Source organism: Dipteris shenzhenensis, chromosome 29 (genome assembly GCF_047967505.1).
Source record: "Dipteris shenzhenensis isolate YYH24624 ecotype China chromosome 29, Dip_SZ_1.0, whole genome shotgun sequence".
Lineage (NCBI taxonomy): Eukaryota > Viridiplantae > Streptophyta > Polypodiopsida > Gleicheniales > Dipteridaceae > Dipteris > Dipteris shenzhenensis.
The window spans coordinates 42,876,042-42,893,626 of record NC_141624.1 but is presented as its reverse complement, the minus strand read 5'-3'; the positions used below and the strand labels follow the sequence as shown (position 1 = coordinate 42,893,626).

Genomic DNA, 17,585 nt, shown 5'->3' with positions numbered 1-17,585 from the left:
GGGGGGGTATGTTAGAAAGGCAAACCTTGATAGGTGTGTGTGGCCACTGGGTAGTAGGTGTGTTTGTTGAGCTAAGCAATGATGTAGGCAGAAATGCCACCTAGATTGATTGAGAGAATCATCGAGAAATTTGTGGATCTAGAGATGCTCTTCCATGAGCTGGATACTGCTTTGTATCTTTGCCTACTTAAAGGCTTCTTTCACATGAATAAAGCATCTAGCTTCTTTGTGTCTCTTCTCCTCAGATGATGACTCAGCTTCACCCTCCATAGCCTTCTCTCAATCTCCAACATCCTCTAGCAACTGGCTTGCTTAACAAGGCTCTGCACTGGCTGTTAAGATCAATGATATTAAGACCACCCTCGTGCAAGGGAAAGATGCGAGTAATCCAAGCCACTCTGGCCCTCGTGCCATTTCTGCCATGGATTGGGACCAGAGGAACTTCTGTAACAACTTCCTAAGCTGGTCAATGCAAGAACATGAGAAGCACCAGCATGAAGTGATGTACCAAGCAGAAGCTAAAAGTACCTGATTCACCACAAGGGTTTTGGAGGCTAAGTCTACGGTGGTGAAGCTCCAATAGATAGCTTTCTCCTAGCATTCTCTAGGACTGGGGCGATGTCCATGCCTACCTGACAACCAAAGTATCTCTGCCATTATTACTCTCTATCCATCTGAAGCCAAGCTCAACTCCCCATCTTGGTGTGTTTGCATCACTTTGTGCTAGTTGATAAGTGCCCTGCTGCTGCAAGACAGAAATCCTCCAAGGCGGCGCTGGAGCAATGGAGGCCTCCAAAAAATACAGATGTGTCATCTGCAAGCTTGCTGTCAAGAGATACATAGTGAAATATCCGCATAGTATTTAGTTAATAATCCGGATATATTTTAAATAGATCCACGTAAGTGAGTTAAGATACCAAGAGGCACCAACTGTCAGGTGTGTAAGAGGTATGAGAGAGAATTGAATATCTTGATAATGAGAACTGTTGTATCTGAGATCACTAATGCAAATACTTAGTGTTTCTGATCATGTTTCCTTTTATTCTTCAAATAATGCTTGCAATGCGGAGTCTATTTACTGTTCTGTTCTTATAATGCAATCTGTATTGAGTCTGTAACAGTGTCAATCGATTTATCTATTCAAGCTGAGAGAATATCTAAAGATCTAAGGTAGTATGAGTTGTGTGACTATAAGATCTCCATGGTGGCTCACATGGACTGTGACAATACTAATACTTTTACAACAAATTGAATATGAACCTCGTGAAACTAGCCATCCATTTCCATTACCTATTTAAGAATCTCCTAGGCAAACGATCAAATAAGTTCACAAACATCTTCTACAATACAATTTCAAGATGAAAATTTATTGCAGTAAATAAACAATGCAGTTCTAATTTAGTAGATCACCTTCCTTTCAGATTAATACCATAGCAATAAACAGGGTGCATGTACCTTCAAAACATGATCAGAAGGGAATGGCCAATGTGCCTACAAAAGTTGACGTTCAAGAATAAAACTCAAGTAGTTCTGTTTTTACATGCTAATTTGCATCCTTGCAGATAAATAGCTAGGCACTTGAGTAGATCCGGTATCGTGATTTTCAATGAAAGTGACCGCCCTTTGGCTACATACCAACCACACCAGGTGGCCTCCCTTGAGAGTCTCGCAACCGCCAGCATTCTCCCCTTTTCATGGATTCCTGATATCAGCAATTCACATGAAGTTAGAAATCACATCAAGCTTGAGTTGATTGGCTACATATTAGAGACACAGAATTGCTTTAATAATTAAAAACCATTTTGAAAGGAAATTAAAATCACAATTGCATAAAAATCGAAGTGAGCAATCAAGACCTGCTCATAGTCAACTAGAAGTGTGTGAGCAATCAAGACGTGCTCATAGATAAACTAGAAGTGTGTTGGCTTAGGAGACATCCAGTCATAGTCCAACCATAAGTGAGATTTCCATAAATTACTCTCCTTTTAACTAACCCACCATGAATATGCTTGACCCACTAGCCTATGAGGCCATTCCAAGAGTGAGTACAATTAATTTGTTTTAAGTGGTTAGTGTTAGAAAACAGAGGGTAATCCCAACTACCCCACGCAGTGGAAGACTGATTGATAGTGGACCCAAGAATTCACACACAAAGTGTTATATGTGTGTGCACACATGGAATCCAAAACTTCTTCAACTTATGTGTACTTCAAAACGTGTGCAAGCCAGTAAGGGTGGGTTCACACCATGCGCCTGGACATGGAGGAAGAAAATGGAGAGGAGGATGGCTACCGGGAGAGGTGGTTCACACCACCCAGTCGTCATGATTTAATTAAAGGCTGCCACATTATTACACTAGAAGATGATTGGCTAGGAATCTTGTAGGTCCCGTGGTAGAGGTTCAACCCCCAACCAGTGCATTTCCTGCCCTTTTCTTTTCTTTGCCCAAGGAGTTGCGCGGCCTATTGCAGCCGGACACGTCCGGGCCCAATCTCAGCTATTGGTCCAAGTAGGACTAGGAACCTGTTCTCCACTTTTCTCCATGGCCAGGCACATGGTGTGAACCCTACCTAAATAGACAGTGAGCCAAGCCATATATAGAATCCACCAAACCGTCCAAAGCTTGGACAGATTACAAAAGACAGATACAGAGTCCCACCAAACCGTGGTCCTCTCATCTTACCAAAAGCTTCTACTATCTGCCTGGTACTCCTAGATCCCTGAGCCCGCATGCTCCGCTCTGAGCTTATGTAGACTCTCTGTCCGTGATCCTTCCACCTTACTGCCCAGGTAGTAAGCCTAGGTGGGCAACGCCTCAAGCTTAGTCTACAGCTCCTATAGTTCTCCTTCACCTCCTGAGAATAGGCCCAAGGATGCCTGGTTGCTGCTCCTATCTGCTTGTCAGAGGGCTGCTCCAAGTGATGCTGAATAAGCCCCCAAGGGCCACCTTTTATAGGGCAAATATGCCCCAAAAAATGGACAAACCAGCAGGGGGAAAACCGACCCCCCTGGCAGATTACTGCCCCACCCAGTCTGTCCAAACTGAATTGTGGGGGCTCATTTCTCCTGGGTTTGGAGGCCCTGCCAGGCCACGTGGCAGGCTGCCACTGGCCCCTGCAGTCCTGCCCTAAACCCGCCACCCTGTTCCTGGCCTCAGATCTGGCCCAAACAATGCTCCTATGAGCCCTGCTCATTTCTCACTTGTTCAGATCTGTTCTGGGCCCTAGTATAGCCCCTTACCACTGCTGCACACATTCCATACAGGTGCTCATGTCCTCGCCTCTGCTCAGGCCCATTCCTGCTCCTGGAACCCACGCTCCATACCTGTACTGCCTGCTCCAATCCTCCATATCTAGTACTGTACTGCTGACGTGGACATTCTGTACACCTGCTGGCGTCCATTCTTCTTCCTGTCTTCATCTCGTTTTACTTGGTAACGAGTACCTTTTCTCCTATCCCTTTTTCCAATTGTACACTCATTATTTATTTCCTCTTCACCTCTTGAAGCACATATTCAACTCAGTTCTTCGAGAAAAGGGACTCTCTCCCATGCAGTTAAAGTACTCACATAAAATTGGAAAGTGCGGCTGATGAACCTATTTAGGACTATCTTATCCAAATCCAATTCCTCGATTTTGATTCCGAATCTCTTACTTTTTATTACACTCCTTTTCTATTCTCACTGTTCCGTCGAATTACAGGCAGTACAAAGTCACATGTCTCTCTTTTCGTTTCGTCAAACGAGGGTAAGACAAATCACAGGCGCTGGCATCCCGAATATCCTCCCAGCCACCTCATGGATTGCATGCTACGACAGATACGTAATTCAATTTCTTTTCATGCATATCCGCAAGCCCACAACTCCCTCGATGGTTCCCTCTGCCACATGTCATCATTCTAGACCTTTAGCTCGGTACACCATTTACCCCTCTCTTGGGGCACAATTAATACATTTGCCCCTTGGCATTTTTACACATTTAGGTGCACCTAGGCCTTAGCACTCAGAACCACCTAGTCGATGCCAATACACCCTCACCTAGGACCTTGGCAGTTACTTCCCTTGACCATTTTATTTACGCACATAAAATATTACAAAAGTCGGTCATCTAAGGGAAAATGCCCACTGATCTTTCCGAGGTCATGCTATCTCGGCTAGAGCATAACATTCCTTCCCTCTTCAAGCATCAGCGTCCTCGATGATGAAATCTGGGAACACTCTCCGTAACCGGTATACGGATTCCCAGGTAGCTTCCGATAGAGGTAGACCATGCCATGCAACCAACACCGTGGGTATCTTCCGATTGCGCACTTGCATTGTTTCTCGGTCCAGGATTCTTGTTGGTTTGCGTCTTGCATTATCCTCTTTCTCCTGAAACAAAACAACACCTTCGATTAGTGAGTCACCTGTATGCAGAAATTTCTTTAAACGAGAAACATGAAACACTGTGGGTGCACCTTACACCCCGGTGGTAATTCTAATTTATAGGCTACCTTGCCTATTCTTTTTAGAATTAACCATGGCCCACAATATCGAGGTGATAACTTACCACACTCTCCTGCAGTCAAAGACTTAGAGTGCGAAGGAACTCTGAGAAAAACTTTTTCTCCTTCCTTAAATTCTCTATTGGATCGGTTTTCATCCGCATATACCTTAGCTCTATCCATAGCTTGGCGGATGTTAGCTCTCGCAAGTGCTAGCATCTCCCGCATCTGAACCACAAAGTTCGCGGCACTAGGCACTTTTTGAGGTACTCCAACTATAGTTGGATTCGCTGGTCTATAACCATAGTTCAGCTCAAACGGACTGAACCCTGTAGAGGAATGTTTTCTATCATTGTAGGCAAACTCCAACAATGGCAACCACTTGTCCCATGTATGTTGCCTCAATGACACATATGCTCTAAGCATATCCTCTAAAATTTGGTTGATTCTTTCTGTCTGACCATCCGTTTCTGGATGATCCCCACTACTCATTTCCAACTCAGTCCTTAGTGTCTCAAATACCGCAGTCCAAAAATGATCGGTAAATTTGACATCTCTGTCTGACACTATGGATTTGGGTAATCCATGCAGACGAAATATATGTCTAATAAACAAATCCGCCACTTGCGGGGCACTAACAGATTCTCTAGTTGGAATGAAGTGAGTCATCTTGGTAAGACGATCAACCACCACAAGGATAGAATCATATCCACCTTGTGTCGTAGGCAGACCTATAATAAAGTCCATGGAAATGCTCTCCCACTTAGTGGTATCTCCAAGGGCTGTAAAAGTCCGGGTGGCTTCACCCGCTCTGCCTTACTTACTTGACACGAAAAACAACGTGTCACATATTCATGAATATGCTTTTTCATCTTTGGCAAAAAAAAATGTCGCTTCACGAGATCATATGTCTTCTCGACTCCTGGATGTCCCGCACATGGGCTATCATGGCACTGTCGAATGACTCTCTACCTGAGATCATTCTGATTAGGTACTACTACCTTGCCATTTCTTTTCAGCATACCATCCCTTATGGCATATCTTGCATAAGTTTGGCCTTTTCTGGATGCCAAGTCATCCTTTTTCCCAGGTTTCAATACATGAGCCTTAGGCCATAGGCTCTGGACGAACTCGTCCACCTTTTGAGTTTCTCTAATCTCGGTCATTAGAGCACTCTCCAACACCGTGAAACTCATATTATGCATAATGCGTGACAACCCATCAGCAACTTTATTATCTTTTCCTCTTTGGTACCGAATCGTCAAATTAAACTCCTGCATGAGTTCTGCCCACCTAGTTTGGCGGCCTCTCAAGTCAGGTTGTTTACAAAAATGTTTCAGAGTATCATGATCAACATCCACATAAAACTCTGATCCATACAAATAATGTCAACATGTTTTCAAAGCATGGACAACAGCATACAACTCTAATTCATGAGTTGGCCAATTCCTTTGAGAGGGAGAAAGCTTCTTGCTTTCAAAGGCTACTGGCCTTCCCTCTTGGAGGAGAACTGCTCCTACCACAATGCCACTTGCATCGGTTTCCAGGAACAACGGTTTTTTGGGATCAACTATGCACCGCTTACTAACTTAGTAACAGACACACTTAACAACACAGGTACTAACCTCTCAGAAGGTCCCGCCAATTGCATCTGCATATGTTCCGCATTGAGACTCTCTTGCATTTTCGCGTCGCATTTAGATATTATTATATTGGCCGTGCGACGGTCTTTGTTCAGTGGACAATCTTTCCACTGATGTCGCTGAAGGTAGCCGAAGCACAATTTCTCTTTTCTAGCTTTCTTTTTTTGTTCAGGGGTCAACGAGGACTTTGACCAAGCTCGGGCTGCCATTGGAGTTACTTTCCTTTTCACCCCAACGGTGGTACTTGTCTTTGCTGGTCCCTCAACTGGCTTCACCTGCTTGGTTTGGCCACTTGGCTGCGAGACACTTGTCTTTGAAGTCCATTTCCTCTGAAATTTCCCTTTCCTCGGATACTCATGCTGAGTCCCTGCCTGCACAAACCCACTAGGTCTGCCTCTGGCATCCTCATAGTTCAGGGCTACTGCAATAGATTCATCTAATGTAGTCACATATTTAGCCCGAACTTCCATTTTAATCTTGTCGTTCAGTCCATAGATATAGTCTTTCAACTGAACCGACATAGGGAGAGGGTCTGTTATTTTCATAACACATTCCCTGAACTTGTCAGTGTACTCTGCCACCAACAAATTCCTCTGGCGAAGGTTTCTGTAAGCATACCAAGCTAGGGACTCTTCGTCAGGTGGAAGAAAGTGTTTCTTAAATTCAGCCTTAAACGCTTCCCAGGTGGTAGGGGCAACTTGATCTTTCTGTTGCTTTATCCACCATCTATCCGCTGCCTCAATAAACAGGTGAGTGGTCTCGCGGATTTTCTTTAGATCAAATCTGATTTCACAAATGGCGAAGGCTTCTTCCCACTTGTGTAACCAAACCTCGATCACATCCAGAACTGCGCTCGGTCATCTGACCAGCGTACTTTTCCGGTCTATAGTTAGCAATATTAGGTACCTTGACCTTCGCAGGTTTTGATGAGTGTATATTGGGCTCTGGCTCTGCTGGAGCTTTGCCCTTTTAAGTTCTAGATGGTCTAGCCGACAAGGCTTGCACCATCTCCCTAATTTCATTTTGACTAGCGTTCATGGTTCATGATCTACTGTAAAGCATCTTCTAATACAGAGATCCTATCCACCAGAGTAGGTGTTGTGTGATGGGACACTTGTGGTGTAGACTGTGCTCTAGATTCACCACGATTTACCCTGGAATCATGTCCCTCTGTCTCCATTGTTTCAAAAGGGAAAAATAGAATTTTTATTTATTTATTTATTATTTATTTTTTTCTTCGAATTTCCTTCTGCTGTACAAGAATGAATCGACTGCAAACTTTGCTGTACAGGAATAAATCGACTGTAAACTGGAAACTAAAATTTATATCAAAGGAAGAAATAATGCTCCCTGGAAACTCCACGTAACGTAGATGTACCGAAGCCTACTCTCTGTTTCGGAATGATACACTATTTACTGCTTTGAGGAGCTGCTAGATGACCCGTCAATCACGAATCGTCGTCAAGCCAACCATATAACCATATCACTGTCTGTGCAACGTCCATTGCTACGCCTGAGAAATCTGAAGATCCTTCAACTGCTTCTCAGCCTTAGCATGATTCAGATCACCCACGAATAAAAGCCTCGGTACTTTCTCCGTCGGGTAACTCTGAATTTCAGATGCCTTGGTCGACTTGGTGATTAAAAACGGATAAGCTCTTGCAAAGGACAAAAAAGCATCGTCCTCTCCTTCGTTTTTCTCCAACAAGTGAAGTGACCTTACACGCCCTTCTTTGCGCAAGAATTTGTACACAGGGTGATCACAAGCTCCAAAACCTGTTTCCTCATTTTGCAAAACCGCAGCCTTGCGTTTCCTGCCAGAGGATGCATCGCAACGGGTCACCAAAATAACGTGACAATCCTAGCAATAGTTGTCGGACCACCAAGGAGGCCCAGGCCCTGCGACTCTTTCAAGGGTTCTTCCACTTGCAGAATACCTTACACAGATGGAGCTCTGAATGTGGCCAGCAAAGTAAGAGCTTAAGCTTCTGGCATCAACCACAAGCACGCGAGGCTTGTCCATCAAATAGTTGAAGGTGCGCCATGCCATCACAGCTCATCATCAGCCTACCCCGCTGCTTTCCCCCTCGTCAAACCTCTCTTCACGAAGTAATCCTCCGTCTGTGCTCCTTTCGTCCAGCCTGAACGCTCACCTGCTCTGATACCAAATATTACACTCCTTTTCTATTCTCACTGTTCCGTCGAATTACGGGCAGTACAAAGTCACATGTCTCTCTTTTCGTTTCGTCAATCGAAGGTAAGACAAATCACAGGCGCTAGCATCCCGAATATCCTCCCAGCCACCTCATGGATTGCATGCTACGACAGATACGTAATTTAATTTCTTTTCATGCATATCCACAAGCCCACAACTCCCTAGATGGTTCCCTCTGCCACATGTCATCATTCTAGACCTTTAGCTACCATTTATCCCTCTCTTGGGGCACAATTAATACATTTGCCCCTTGGCATTTTTACACACTTAGGTGCACCTAGGCCTTAGCACGCAGAACCACCTAGTCGATGCCAATACACCCTCACCTAGGACCTTGGCAGTTACTTCCCTTGACCATTTTATTTACGCACATAAAATATTGGCATTTTTACACATTTAGGTGCACCTAGGCCTTAGCACGCAGAACCACCTAGTCGATGCCAATACACCCTCACCTAGGACCTTGGCAGTTACTTCCCTTGACCATTTTATTTACGCACAAAAGTCGGTCATCTAAGGGAAAATGCCCACCGATCTTTCTGAGGTCATGCTATCTCGGCTAGAGCATAACTAAATTCAACACTCCCTTCGATTTCTCACTGCCTCGCCAAGGCTAGAATAAATGGAGTATTTTCTACAGCATACAGGTTTTCCAAGACCTTCAAAGCTGCATCTAGAGTATGAATCTCCTCAATCTATGCTTCACATGCTCTCTTACTGAGAGGTTCATAACTGCAGGTGCCTTCTTCCATCCCTTCAAAAACTCTGACCTCTTTAGCACCTGTTTCAGATTCTTTCTCTGTACCATACAAAACATCCCACAAATCCAAAACAAGAGCACAATTTTGTGCTCTGTGCTTCCACATATGATGATTAGATGATCCCTCTAGTTTGTAGGCATCACTATTCCTTCAGCCATTATTCTATCAGTTCTTGATCAAAATGAATTGCAATTGGAGCACAAACATACAAAAATCTCCTACAACACATGAGGACAATCTCTTGCACAAGTTGCACAAGTTGTTTGCAGAATTATGCTTTCCAAAGTAGTCACAAGGCTTGCAAAACACTAGGGTTTGCTGCTGTTTGGATTATTTACCACAAAATCTGCATTTTCAACTGGGATTTTGCAAAAAATCATGCACAGCAGTGCATTTCCTGCAATTTATGCACCTTAGATGCACGAGAATGCGAACGAAGATGTTTCATAGAGAGCAATCTGATACTTTTACAGCCATGTTTCGAGCACCAGAAAGTCTCCATATTGGTGGACATGAAGAAAGAGATGTCTTTTTTTCAAAACATCATCAAAGGCAAGAAAAATTGAATATAAGCCACCATAATTGATTGCACAATTCGAAGCCAAACATGAAGAGGCTAGGTGACTAATTTTCAATATTCCAGATTTTTCTTGAGCTTTTCAAGCACCCATTCAATCTGTTGAGCACGAGTGATATTCTAGCCCAAAGGATATCCAAGATGATGAACAATTTGATTAGGTGGAATAATATCTTCTAGCCACAAGATTCTATGCCAATCCTTGGCATGTGAAGGAAATAGCTTAGACTTCTGAAAATTCACATGCAAACCAACTGCAAATGCATATAAATATAAGGCCCTCATGAGTTGAGCAAGATCCTTGTTTGTATTCTTAGGAGTGAAAAAGAATCATCTGCATAAGCTTGCCCAATCATAGGCTTGTTGCCAGGAATTTGCAGACCATGTAAAACATTTGTGTTAACCAGATGATCAATAAAATGCAGCATCGGATGAGTGGCAATGGCATAAAGCAAAGCACTGAGAGGACATTCCTGCCTCATTGATCGATATAAAGTCCATTGATCAGAGAAGAGGGGAGAGGAGAAGAGTGGAGATGATGAGAGAGGGCACAGCTAGAGAGCACACCACAAATGACTAACTGTGCACTACATTTAATTGAAAATGTAGAATATATACAAACCCATTAAATCCCATTTAGGGTTAGGGTTAGGGCATCTAACCCTTTCCTTTATATGTGTTAGTGATATGGAGGTGATATGCACATGTAATCACATGATGTTGAGCGTTGTCTCTTAACACATTCCCTCAAGATCAACATCATGACATATGCCTTCCCTCAAGGTGATGGTTTTGGGGAATCAAAGGACTCATCATTACATTCCATCACACCCCTTTAATGGGAATGTCCTTCCTTTGCATCAAACCAAGAGCTTGTTAGTGTTTCTCGAAAAGCCCTTTATCAAGTGGTTTGCTAAAGATGTCTACAACATTCTATTTGCTATCACAATGCTGTAGTGTGATGTCACCAAGTAACACTCTTTCTCTGATGAAGTGCTCTCTGACATCAATGTGCTTTGTACTAGAGTGATATATTGGATTCTTGGCCAATGCTTGAGCCGATTGATTATCACAGTATATTGTTGCTAGCTTTGATTCATCAAAGTAATCTATTTATGATAGTAGTACTTATTCTGAGGCATATAGCAAATCTTGTATCTGAATCTTTCTCGATTCAATATGCTATTTTCAGTAACTGATTATATGGCACACTATAACTTTGTACTTCAAATATTCTAATATGTGCTATGATTGTTATGACAAGTAATCAGCAATTGGTGAATACTTTGTTTTTCTTCAAGAGGAGTACTTTTTTTCGTGAGAAACATTCTTGAAGTTGTGTGTTTTCTCACCCTTAGTAACTCCAGATTGGTTATTGTATTGACTTCTGTGCATCTTGTTGTGTATGCACAATAGATTAAAACAGGGACACTCCTTTTCCTTGCATCATGCTAGAGGTGAAGGTTAGTAGGAGGGGTCGCTGAGAGAGATATTTTTAGATGAAATCATGGAAGGGAGAAGTGTGTGCATGATTGGGGGAAGACCAACTGGCTTGATTAACTTCTAGTTGGTTAAATCCAAGTTGTACATGATGTAGGATGACTTGTGTCAGCACCTTATTCACAAATAGTGTGTTAGAAAAGTGAGTGATGAACTATATATTAAAAGGTCAAAAGAGTGGTAGCTAGACCTGATGTTCTAAGTTAGGCCACCTATGACTTTATCTCATTGGTAGGTGGTTAGAGTTTTTTGAGAACCACATGAAGTGGCACAACCCCCACATGCATCCACCGTGGATGGAGGGAATGGGAGCGACATGGCACCATATCATTGGTTTAACTGATGTGGATTTGCTACATGGCACCAATGACCATATCATTATTCTAAGTGATATGGCTTTGCCACGTGTCACACAGGCAAGCACTCACCACAGGGCAGCCAATTAGATGTTAGCATTGCATCTATGCATGTGTGCTAGTGCATTCTGATTGGGCACATTGTGTCAGTGCTGTATAGGAGGTTTGACCTGACTTTTGAAAGGTCAAAGGGTGGCTTCACCCTCACAACTCCTCACCTCCTCAGGGTTTGCTATGCATTACGGGCTCAATGTATTTGCAGCTAGTTTCTGCAGTTTCAAGTGTGCATCTCTCGATCTTCAGGAGAGCATTGTAAGCCAGTGATTTAAGTGCTATTTTGCAGCAATTCATTTCCAGTGTGTGCATTTGATTCCTACTGGTGCTATTTGTTTCTGTTTTCTTTCATAGTGATCCGGACCGAGCTAATCTTCCTTTTGTCTCCCAAACTTTGTCCAAGGTCTGTAGCTAGGAAAGCTCTGTCAGAGGTATCTATGCTGTCAATTTGTGTCCCTGACTTGCAACTGGATAGCTGCATATGCAACATCTTTGTGACCAAAACTCAGCAAGAGCAGGAGACAAAGATGGCTCTAAGTCCTCTTGTGTACTCTCATTAAGAGCCCATATTAAGATGGCTAAGGATGATGAGCAGCTCATGTTGCTACTTGTGTTTTGGAGGAGGTAGAGTGCTAGAGACATTTTGTCTAGGATTGTCCAAACTGCTTTAGTGATTTGGCTGAGGGCCACATGACTCTGATGCCATTTTATTAGATTCACTTTCTACCGTACTTGGGGTAGTTGTTGCATGAGGCATCAAAAGGGCTCAACCCTTTGGTTTGAAGGGTGGTGCCACATTAGTAGAGGTATAATCAGACCTGAAATGACTCCCAATGGTATGTCTACAAGGCTGCACCCTAAAACTTTGAATCTGAATCTGACAGCATCCCAACTTAGTAAGCAAAGAAGCATCACGGGTCTCCTAAGGGACTTTGAGTCCAAGTACTTGCAATGTACGCCTCTCATCACCAAAGATAGTTTCGTTTCTCCTCTTTTCAGGGGTCCACCGTTTGCATTACTAATGCAGCAGAACAGGATAGTTGGAATTACTGTGACCTGGGAATTAAAAGGAGCTGACATCATGTTGCTTCCAAATATCGAATATGTGCATGAGCTGCTTGAGGGAAGGTGACAAAAGAGGAACTCCGGGGTGGAAATTGGCCTCTACAACCTGTTGACTTTTGCAATCTAACCTGTACCCATTCCTAAGGGATGGCATACAATCTCTGTCCTCTGTCAGCCTATTTGTTGAATAACTCTGCTTGTAGCTCCAGAGTATACTGGGAAGCTATTCCACCCTCCTCCAAGCAATGGGCAAGATGGGGTATTGTCTCTACTAAGTAGGTGAACATTGGTTTGCATCTCAACTGTGAATGCAGGTCATCACGTATTTGTGAAGTGATAAGAGTAACCTAATGTTCTATCTTATCTTTTAGAGACTAATGTTCTATCTTATCTTTGAGTTGTGGGTAGTATATGAGGGAGCCTTGAACGTTTCTTTCTCCTTGCTTTAAGGAAATTGGGGATTCTAGACGTAGGGAGCGAACATAGTTTCGTATGCGTACAGAATTGCATGGTGATTCAGAGTGTCAAATTTGTGGCGTGGGTGTGACCAAAGCTGCTACAGATGGTGGTGGCAACGGATTTACTAGAGGAGGAGGAAGAGGTAGTGGTGCTACAACAGGATTGCAAAAGTCAGGTGGGCATTCTGCACCAGGCCAAAGATGGGCAATGAAGGTAAAGGCCTAGTTGTCGTAAGAGCACACTGTAAAATGTTAATTTAGAGCAGGCCTGTAGTGATCACGAAGGTGAGGGAGTACATGTGTACTGTGAGCTGCGTCTAGGCCTCGTGGTGAGACTTCAAACAAGTAACTTCTTACCAGGCAATGCACAATTTAGCATCTTTTGCTCAATCAACCAAGCCCACCCGGTAATGGTTGGTTTGGTGTTCTAGGACACAATGTATGAGTTCGCTTTACTTATTTCTTGCAATCATTATATACTCTCTTAGCTGAAGACAAACTAGTGGTAATTCATTACAGCAACTTTTTTCAAATGCTCTCCATGGCTGGTGTGTACTTCTGAGATGAAGAAATGCCCACTCCTGTTGGCAAACCCAAACACAGAATCATTCGACCTAAAGGACTAGGAGAGCCAACACTACAATGCTAACCATTTGAAGGCGTGTAAATATCCAGGGGGGCACTACATATGAGTTAGCATATATTAGGCATTGAATTGTTTGTATTTCTCATCTTGTGCACATTCGCCATTCAAAACCTTTGGAAATTTGCAGAATAACTGGTTTTGCTTTCTTGCTGCATGTGCTTGATTTCACTGATAATTTCCAGTCTATTTGTGGTGTTTTGGATATCATGTATTGAGCTGAATCCAGCCTTGAAAGACTATTTTCTGGTGCTGTTTCTAACTTGGGTATTATTCAGGGTTATGCTTACATTTTGACGCACCCTGGCATACCAACAGTCTTCTATGATCATTTTTGTGACTGGGGAATATCAGTTCCACAACAAATACAGAAACTTGTGAGTGATGGTAATTCATAATCATACTCGTTCAGTGAAGGAGAAGTCTGTCAAAGATCATTCTTTTCAGTTTTCTGTTAGGTCAGAATTTCTTGTTACATCAGGCATAGTTGCTGGAATCTTTTATTCTTCTTGAAGTGTGTTTCATTATGCCAGCACCTTTGAAGGAACTTTTGTAAAGCTCCCCGTATGATAACAATGCTGAACTTGTGTTTTTCTTTCGTACATTGTCACTTACACAGATGATCATCAGGAAGACCCAGGATTTGCATAGTCGTTCACCCATTAGAATTCTTGAAGCAAGTAGCACTTTATATGCTGCAGTTATTGCACAGAAGGTATGTGTAAAGATTGGTCCTGGTGATTGGAACCCACAAGGGAATGGCTGGGAACTAGCCACATGGGGAAACGAATATGCTGTCTGGCAAAAGAGCAACCTATAAAGCAAAATATGCGGGTTTTTGGAAATTTGTTGGCATGTCTCTAGACCTTAGCTTTTGGGTTCTTTGTTTTCCCCATCATTCTAAGGCCCCCTTTCTCTGGTCTGAGATACATGCATGTCTTATTCTTCTGAGATCTGGCCAACTTTCTGTGGTCTGAGATGCATGCATTTCTTATCCTTGTGAGGTCTCATTCCTAAGGTATGCTGCTTTTCCACATTTCAGTGCTCGTAATTATGTACCAACTCTGCCAATCTTCCTTTTCTTTGTTTCCACCGTTCCTAAAGTGTGACTTTTTTTTTTTTCATGAAAAAGACTTCTATTAAGTAAGAACAAAAACCCGCGAGAGCAAGCTCAAAGCGGAATACATCATGAAATCATGAGGATAATAAAAAACCCCCTCAGAGTGAGGTGGAAAGAAACCAAGGCTGATGCTGAAAGTGCCATCTCAACCCTGTAGTAGATTCAGAGAAGAAAGGAGAATCCTTCCATTCCCTGAAGAAAGAAGCCCTCCTAGCTGAGGCTGCACGGGAGTCCCCCTGCATACCCGTCCATACGGCCATCAGAGTGTGTACGATGTCTGTCCAGATACTAGCCAATGAGTGCGAGGGATGAACCTGAGTACCCTCCATAGCCTCTGTGCATCTGGATCTCCAGATATGCCAGGCTGCTATGCTCGCTATAATCTCCCAAGAAGTGTCCACAGAGGCATGTACAGCTGTAAAAGGACGGTGTGGAACCACATCCAACGAGCAGAGCTCAACCCGATGACGTCGAACCGAAATGGTCCGGGAGGAGTCAAGTCCCTCATAGAAAACCTGAGGTCCTGTAAGAGAAAGCCAAGCCACCGAGCCCCAAGTCATAAAGAGTGGGGAATGGGCAAAGTGACTGAAGATCCTGGCTATCCCCATCCAAATCAATCTCGCCTGTCTGCAGTCCCATAAGCAATGCTGAATAGACTCCGGAGCAGAAAGGCAACGAGGGCAAGTAGGGTCGGCTCCGAATCTGGACCTCCAAAGGTTCACTGCAATCCCACCATGAATAGAAAGCCAAAAGAAGATAGTGATCTTTCTATTCCTGTGGGATTTCCAGAGCCTCCTCCAGAAGTACCTTGCTGATCCGCAGTAATACCAAAAGTCTCCCAATGAGGAACTCTGGAGGGTCTCCAGCCTCTACTACTGAGCTGAAATCTCCTGGCATTACTGACCGTGTAACGAAAGAAGGGGATGGTCTTCTCTCGATGCCCCGCGTGAATCCACTCCCACTCTCCGGGGTCCCACTGTAAATACCTGATGGGAACTCCTCCATAGAGCCAAAGTCTCAAAGACCCGGTGGAGAGTAACTGGGGGTCAGGGTCTAAGAACCACTCTGAATCTGATCCCTGCATCAAAAGGCCTACGACCCTGATAGGCTGAAAGGCAGACTCAAGCAATATATCATCTGTAGATCTGAGCAATCTGCCACCATCCTGGACACTGAAAACCAAAGCATCCTCGTGTGCATCTCGGAAGGCTAAGACCTGAAGTGGAACCCCACCTCTCGAGAAAGTACCTGCCCAAGTGGAGGTAGTGAGAGGCATATCATCTGTGTCTATCCAAGCCTCTGGAAGGGCTGTCTCAATCTGCAAGATCCTCCCTGCACTCCCTCTAAGATGTCCTGTCAACCTTGACTTGGTTTCCTCTGGAAGCCTACGGAAGGCTTTCCAAGATCCCAAAGAAGAAGCAGGTCCCCTCTCCCACCTGGCCGACTACATGTAGAGTGAGGCACCCAGTGGTCTGCCACGATCATCTAAAATACTGTCGTTCCACATGATGGGCTGCCTATCAATCTCTTCCCGGGAGGAAGGAGGAATCCTCCGAAGAGAGCTTCTGAAACTAGCCCAAGCTTTCAGAATGGCAACCATGAGAGGGGATGAAGGTGATCTGAGGTGTGCTGAGGTGAAGATCCATCTTACACTGCTCATCCAGTCTCCTCCTGAGGAAGGTGTGCACCTCTGTATGCTGCTGATAAGAAAGTCCTTCCACGGTTCCTGTCCTGGCATAAGTCCTCGCACCACTAACTTGCAAAGTAAGGCTCTGCACTGTAAATCTGGATCAATAATATTGAGACCCCCATCCTGTGTAGGGAGGATGAGGGTCTCCCAAGCCACTCTGGCTAAGGCATCTGCTGTGCCATCAAGCCCACTCCAGAGAAAGTTCCTGATCGGTCTTCTGAGCTGAATGATGCAGTCCCTAGAACGGCACCAACATGAACAAATAAACCAGGCCGTGGCCAAGAGGACCTGGTTGACCACCACAACTCTAGAGGCAAGATCCAGCTTGGCTGAGCTCCAAAAGAGAAGCTTCCTTCTGATGCTCTCCAACACGGGAGCAAACTGCTGCGTGGTAGAAATACCCAAGCCGACCTGGCAGCCCAAATACCTGATAGGCACACCCCTCTGAACCCAAGTGAACCCTATGTCAAGTCCCCAAACTGGAGTGTCCTCATTACTGATCCAAAAGCCATTGGATTTATGCCAATTTATCTGCGCCCCTGTCGCCAAGCAAAATAAATCCAATGCTGTCCTGAAAGAAGTCAATGTCTGTGGAGAGGCATCCAAATAAATCGCTGTGTCATCAGCCAACTCACTGTCAAGCAGCTCCTCTTCTCTTCTGATAGGAAGTCTCAGCCCAAAGATGTCAGCTTGGGATCTAACATAGATGCTCATAGCTTCGGCCACGAATAAAAAAAGGAAAGGAGCAAGGGGGCATCCCTGACGGACTGATCTCGAAATCTGAAATCTCTCACCCCTTACCCCACCAATAAGTACCTGGCTATGGGCTGATCTGTACAAAGAGGAAACACCTCTGATCCAAACATCAGTGAATCCAAAGCATAGAAGGGTGCCCTCCAAAAAATTCCAATCTACTCTGTCATAAGCTTTTTCAAAATCCAACAGTAGAATGGCAAGATTCTGGCCACTCTGCATGGCCCACTCTGAAGCTTCCTAGAAAGAAAAAATGTTATCAAAAATA

The 17,585-nt window shown here is 44.0% G+C and overlaps 1 protein-coding gene across 1 annotated transcript; it reads right to left on the bottom strand.

Annotated features, from left to right (window-relative positions):
* Positions 1 to 7,632: 7,632 nt before the first annotated feature.
* LOC147882885 (uncharacterized) lies at positions 7,633 to 8,177 on the bottom strand. Its single transcript, XM_087400525.1, has 2 exons — positions 8,063 to 8,177; positions 7,633 to 7,939 (listed from the first exon to the last, which is right to left on the bottom strand). Exons 1-2 carry the CDS (start codon positions 8,173 to 8,175, stop codon positions 7,633 to 7,635), a joined length of 420 nt encoding a protein of 139 aa, XP_087256651.1. The 5' UTR covers positions 8,176 to 8,177.
* Positions 8,178 to 17,585: the final 9,408 nt, after the last annotated feature.

Excerpts from the sequence above, each read along its gene's own strand:
- LOC147882885 (XM_087400525.1), bottom strand. The coding sequence starts at position 8,175 with ATGGCATGGCGCACCTTCAACTATTTGATGGACAAGCCTCGCGTGCTT. Across the intron at positions 7,940-8,062 it reads CAGAGCTCCATCTGTGTAAG|GAAACGCAAGGCTGCGGTTT; the intron begins GTATTCTGCAAG and ends ATCCTCTGGCAG.